The 6,083-nt window shown below is 37.8% G+C and overlaps 1 protein-coding gene and 1 non-coding gene across 5 annotated transcripts; both read left to right on the top strand.

The window, feature by feature from the left end:
• Positions 1 to 396: 396 nt before the first annotated feature.
• TRNAL-CAG (transfer RNA leucine (anticodon CAG)) lies at positions 397 to 477 on the top strand. The gene has a single exon. It is a non-coding gene; the product is annotated as a tRNA-Leu (tRNA).
• Positions 478 to 556: 79 nt separating this feature from the next.
• Positions 557 to 5,860, top strand: LOC136232236 (pentatricopeptide repeat-containing protein At1g74630). Of its 4 annotated transcripts, none has more exons than XM_066021288.1 (4): positions 557 to 4,165; positions 4,324 to 4,401; positions 4,514 to 4,676; positions 5,507 to 5,860. In XM_066021288.1, the coding sequence occupies exon 1, from the start codon at positions 685 to 687 to the stop codon at positions 2,614 to 2,616; it is 1,932 nt and encodes a 643-aa protein (XP_065877360.1). In that variant the 5' UTR covers positions 557 to 684; the 3' UTR covers positions 2,617 to 4,165; positions 4,324 to 4,401; positions 4,514 to 4,676; positions 5,507 to 5,860. The 4 variants fall into 4 exon arrangements, with proteins under 4 accessions (XP_065877360.1, XP_065877365.1, XP_065877374.1 ...); XM_066021293.1 differs by having other exon boundaries at positions 557 to 3,556; XM_066021302.1 differs by lacking the exon at positions 4,324 to 4,401.
• Positions 5,861 to 6,083: the final 223 nt, after the last annotated feature.

The following is a 6,083-nucleotide window of genomic DNA, read 5'->3' on the forward strand; positions in this document are numbered from 1 at the left end:
CCAACCGAGCAATCATATACTAGCTACTGTTTCTGCACGTAGTATTCCGATCTGAGGAGAGGACCCTTTAAAAACCACGTGTCCTGATTTGTTTTATACAATATCATCTATCTATTTATTTATTTATTTTGATTGTTTTAATTAAATAGTAGCTCCATTTTTGCAAGGTTATAAATTCTCCTCCAAAAATTCCACTCTACATCTTCCATCACCTTTCTTATTCTTGACTTCCATCGATTAAAACATGAAGAGAAAAAAAGAGGGAGTGACCGTACCAAAAGATGGAAGGACATATGGGCAAAAAGACAGACAGAAATCGAAGGTCAAAAATTGAATTCCATGTTTCAAATTGAGATTTAAATGATAATTGATTAAATTGATAGCAATTCAATATAAGTCAAGATGGCCGAGTTGGTCTAAGGCGCCAGTTTCAGGTACTGGTCCGAAAGGGCATGGGTTCGAATCCCATTCTTGACATTTTTTCCTCTATTTTCTTATTTGTCCTTTTCCTTAAACGCTGCACTTCACCATAGCTCCAGCAAGCAGGGAATTTCAATTTTCTCATGGATCTATGCCCTGAATTTGATGTTTATTTTCAACGGTTGAGATTAGTTTTCTTTTCCCCCAATACACAATTTTGGATGACAGTTTTCTGTTACTCCAGCGACGGAAGCAGCAAATATAATGAACAACTCGCCTTCTTTCTGCCTTTCTCTCTTTAATAATTGCAAGAATTTAACATCCCTCAAACAAATTCACGCCAATTTACTGAAATGCGGCCTTCACAATGATCCTTTCTTCGCCGGAAAACTAGTACTACATTCCATAGTTGCACTCTCTGATTCTCTGGACTACGCTGGCAGAATTTTTAGCCATACTCCAAATCCTGATGTGTTCATGTACAACACTCTCATTCGGGGGCTTGCCGAATCGGATAAGCCCCAAAGTTCGATTGCAACATTCATTACAATGAGGAGGAATTCAGATTCCCTCCCTGATAGTTTCTCTTTTGCTTTTGTTCTCAAAGCAGCTGCAAATTTAAGGTCCTTGGCAGCTGGAATTCAATTGCACTGTCAAGCATTGAAGCATGGACTAGATACTCATCTTTTTGTGGGGACGACTTTAGTTAGTATGTATGGAGAATGTGGGTATGCTGGATTGGCATGGAAGGTGTTCGAGGAAATGCATGAACCAAATGTTGTTGCTTGGAATGCGGTGATTACTGCCTTTTTTAGGGGTGAGGATGTAAAGGGAGCGAAAACAATCTTTGATTCAATGCCTTTAAGGAACTTGACCTCATGGAACCTGATGCTTGCAGGGTATGTGAAAATAGGGGAATTAGAACTTGCAAAGCAAATGTTTGTTGAGATGCTCGTGAAGGATGATGTATCATGGAGTACCATGATTGTTGGGTTTGCTCATAATGGGTGTTTTGATGAGGCTTTTGGGTTTTTCCGGGAGTTGCAGAGGGAGGGGAAAAGACCAAATGAAGTAAGCCTGACAGGGGTGCTTTCAGCGTGTGCGCAGGCAGGCGCGCTCAAGTTTGGGAAAATATTGCATGGTTTTATCGAGAAAGCAGGTTATGTTTGGATTGTATCTGTCAATAACGCGTTATTGGATACTTATGCCAAGTGTGGGAATTTAAGTATGGCTCGACTGGTCTTTGAACAAATGCCAGATAAAAGGAGCATTATTTCCTGGACTTCAATAATGGCAGGGCTCGCAATGCATGGTCATGGAGAAGAAGCCATACAGCTATTTCACGTGATGGAAGAATCTGGAACTAGGCCTGATGGGATCACATTTATATCACTTTTATATGCCTGTAGTCATGCTGGATTAGTTGAACAAGGATGCAAGTATTTTGACAAAATGGAGCATGTGTACAATATACAGCCAACCATTGAGCATTATGGTTGCTTGGTTGATCTGTATGGCCGAGCCGGTCAGCTGCAGAAGGCCTATGAATTTGTATCTCAGATGCCAATTCCACCAAACGATGTTATTTGGCGGACACTTCTTGGTGCTTGTAGCATTCATGGGAATATCAAGCTGGCTGAGATGGTGAAGGAAAGACTTGCTAAGCTTGACCCTGACAACTCCAGTGATCATGTTCTGTTGTCAAACGTTTATGCAGTTGCAGGAAAGTGGAAGGATGTTGCTGTTGTGCGAAGATCGATGACTAACAAGAGAATCCAGAAAACTCCTGGTTGGAGCATGATTGAAGTTGACAAGACCATGTACACTTTTTTAGCGGGTGCAAAAGTAGATGAGATCACTGAGGAAGCTTATGAGAAACTAAGGGAAATAATTGTTAGGCTTAAGGTTGAAGGAGGTTATGTTCCAGAAGTTGGGAGTGTTTTGCATGACATACAAGAGGAAGAAAAAGAAGATTCAGTTTCTATGCACAGTGAAAAGCTAGCTGTAGCTTTTGGGATATCAAGATTATGTGAAGGAAAGACTATAAGGATAGTTAAAAATTTGAGAGTTTGCAGGGACTGCCATGCAATGATGAAGCTTATTTCTAAGGTTTTCAAAGTGGAGGTTGTGGTCAGAGATAGAAGCCGCTTTCACTCTTTCAAGCATGGGTTTTGTTCATGCAGAGATTATTGGTAATTTAAGCAAGCAAAGATGAAGTAATTGAAATATTAAGACTTAAGAAGGAAACAATCTTGATGGGAGTAAGGCTTGTAGCTCCCTCTCAAAACTCATTGGAAACAATGGAACGATTGTGGGCTATGGAAAAAGGATAGAGTATAGGTCAATGTCAATCATTTAAGGAGTGTAAACTGGTTTGAAGGGAACAGTTGAAACGTCGGTGAAATATGAGAAGTTGAATTATGGCCATGAAAGCAACTAGATGATACTCTTCTCTATTGCTTATGCTCTTGTTCATTGACTATCATATGATGCATAAAAGGGATAAAACACATAGGAACTAGAACTCTGACCACCATTATCTTAAATTGTGTATCCTAATAGGTGCAACTTGACAGAATTAGCTCATCTGACTCAGAATATTTTGACTTGTAAGTTAACCGCCTCAATTATTATGGGGCTAAGTGATTGAGATTTCCGATGAAATAGCCAGAGGACGCAGATGCTTCAGTACATGTGCAGCTTTTCTTTCTTGGAGAACGGTAACAGTCAATATGGTGTCTGCTGTTGAACTGGAACTGGGAAGCTTGCTATCTGAGCAGTTAAGAGATTCAACATAATAGCTTCATAGACGACAGTGATACTTAGAGGAGGAATGGAATGAGTTTTTCTCCATGCAGAACACTTATTCTTCTTTTAGCATGGAACACATATTCCACAATTTTGTGGATTGGGAATTCTTTCTGAAACTATAAAATTCTTATTCCATTCTGTGACTGGACTGTATTCCTTCCATGTGCCTCTCTTTCTGTCAAAATAACTCAACCTAATCTTCTCCATTTCTTTCCACCACCATCAGTTCTTACTCTCTGCCACAATGAACCCTTTAGTTTTCTTTTGGAGCTTATCAGATCATCATTTTCAACCCATTCATTGGCTACTTGTCAAATTGCTCAAGGTACACGTGTATCCACTTGATTTATTAGTTGTATCATATCCATTTGCACTTTTTTCTTCTCTGAATCAAGGATTCATTGAAAGAAGAACTGTCAATGTGCATGACTCATTTTATTGCTGCTATGTTATTATATCTGCTTCAATGGAGCTGAGTTAGGCCTATTGTTCCTAAGTTCGGTCAACAGCAGGGTCGCATTTGACGCCATATCTATTTCTCTTCCTCTTTCTTGTTACCAATTAGAGATCTTCGGGTCTTATTTGGAATTTGTTGGTTTTATATGATGCTTATAAGTTTGGAAATGTGAATTTTTGAATTCACTTTGGGCTGGAAAAGTTTAACAGCTGAGAAAGTCTCTGTGCATATATGGTTTCTGCTTTGCTGTACGTTAACAGCTGAGAAAATCCTATTGTCATCATATGTTCAAGCCTCTCCTTTTCTACCTTCTTACCAGTTATCATTCATGAAATCTACAGAACCTTTTCTTTGTCTCTTCTCCACATTCTTTCACTTCTAAAATTGACACACCATTTCTCTCTCTATAACCCATTTTGATTATAGCTTCCTCTGTTTCTACTGATTATACATGATATGCCAGCTATTCCATTAAAGGTAAGCTTGATTTCTGAAATTATCTTCGATAAAGGAATTGTTTTTCTTGTTTTCTTCTTTCCTTAGTTATCTAATTTCCTTGTTTCAGTTTTGCTTTGATATATCTTAATTATGAGTTGGTGCTGGTAATGACAATTTGGTTTCATATTTACATGTAGCATTGTAGCTTTCCTACAGCCCCTAATTTTACCCTTTCCCTTGGCAAAACATGATTATATATGGCTGCAATGTGCAAGGTTAACAATTCTCTGCATCCTTTAATTCATACTTTAATCATTGGATGAGCTCCTATTTTACTTCTGCAGCTGTTTATATTTTTTTCTTGATTACCAGCCTCTTTGATTTCAGACAAATAACTGAGAAAGCATATTCAAGGACAACTCTGTCAAGATCTATTATGAAAAGCATTCAAGGGAGAGCAATAGACCACCCAAAAATATCCTCATCATACCATTTGTGATGCACTGTTGAATATGGAGATCAGTGGCCAAAGACATCATTCAACGAGCTGGTAATGTTAATTCCTTGACTTCACAAATGAAACAGATAGTAATTACAATGCTCCGTTGGTGAGGGTGAGAAGTGAATATTTTTGACATCTTTAAACTGCGCTTTACAGGTTATTTTGATGTTTTATATCATAAACGCAATTGATGATACCGGTTGCAGAAATTTCTATACTTCACTTGCATTTACTCATACTCTTAACATATGTGGTGTGCCTGCACACATTTTCTTACAACATAGTTCTCCTGCTTTGTTAGATGTATATGTGTTCATGTTTAGATCTAACCCCTCAGCCTCCCCACTGCCCTGACCAAAAAGATAAGAATAAAAGAAATCTCAATGAGAAATCTGGAATTAGAACTATTGTTGCTGAATTGGTGTTGAAGTCAACATTATCAGTAAGTACTCTTATGGTTCTCTTAATCAGTTTAAAAATTGATAAAGAATTGTCCTTAAATTTTTCTCTCTCACCTTATTTGTATCTCTTTAATGTTTATGTAATTGTAACCTTTACTTTGTTGTGAACTATCCTTAATTAGCAACTTTTTTCTCTTCCCATCTCTGGCTTGTCAGATTTTGTATGCTTGGATCTTGTAATTCTAACAAAACTGTGAGGAAGGGCGTTTTGTGTCTTATTGGAGTGTACGAAACCTTATTGAAAGATAGAAACAACCTCTTGGAACTTGAATTGAAAGAGAGAAACACCTTTTCTTGGTTACAATCTGTTTCTGTTGTCACACGCATTTATTCTTCTCGGCAATTCTTTTGATTTTCACTTGAAAATGCTGCTGGGAAATCATACTTTTACTAAAGAATTTTCTTCAATTGATGCAGAAATTGATTTGTTTGTTTTGGAGGGCATATGCTGCTACTATGGTAGTCGGTGCTGAGAACAAGGGCTTGGTGAAACCAACAGCCACTGCAGTTGCTGTACTAACATGGGGTGGTCCTCTTTGTTATTGTCTTTGTCAAGAAGACGAGGTATAATGAATTGCTATCTGTATGGATTTGAGTAGCTTGAAAGATACTCTGGTGAAAACTCAATACTCCTGCGCCTGTTATTGATGCAGAAATTAAATGATTCTGCTGTCAGTTAAATTGTATGTTCTAGCTTTATAAGTAGCATATACTTGTGGATTTATGAATCATGCTTAAACGCACAATTAATCTATATGAATTTTTCTATTAGATCTACTAAACTGTACATGCAAGTGATGTATAAAGTAGTCATAGTACTTGTTACAAATTTACAGTACTCCTTTTGTTTCTGTGATCTTGGGAGCGCCTGGATTGCTTGGCTTGTCATCTATGAAATCCCAGTGCCAATCTCATGTCCATGTAGTGATTTCATGTGTCATTTAAAGTAGATATGTTATAAATTTATTTGGGAAAGATCGAATTTAGTCTCCAC

Source organism: Euphorbia lathyris, chromosome 1 (assembly GCF_963576675.1).
Source record: "Euphorbia lathyris chromosome 1, ddEupLath1.1, whole genome shotgun sequence".
Classification (NCBI taxonomy): domain Eukaryota; kingdom Viridiplantae; phylum Streptophyta; class Magnoliopsida; order Malpighiales; family Euphorbiaceae; genus Euphorbia; species Euphorbia lathyris.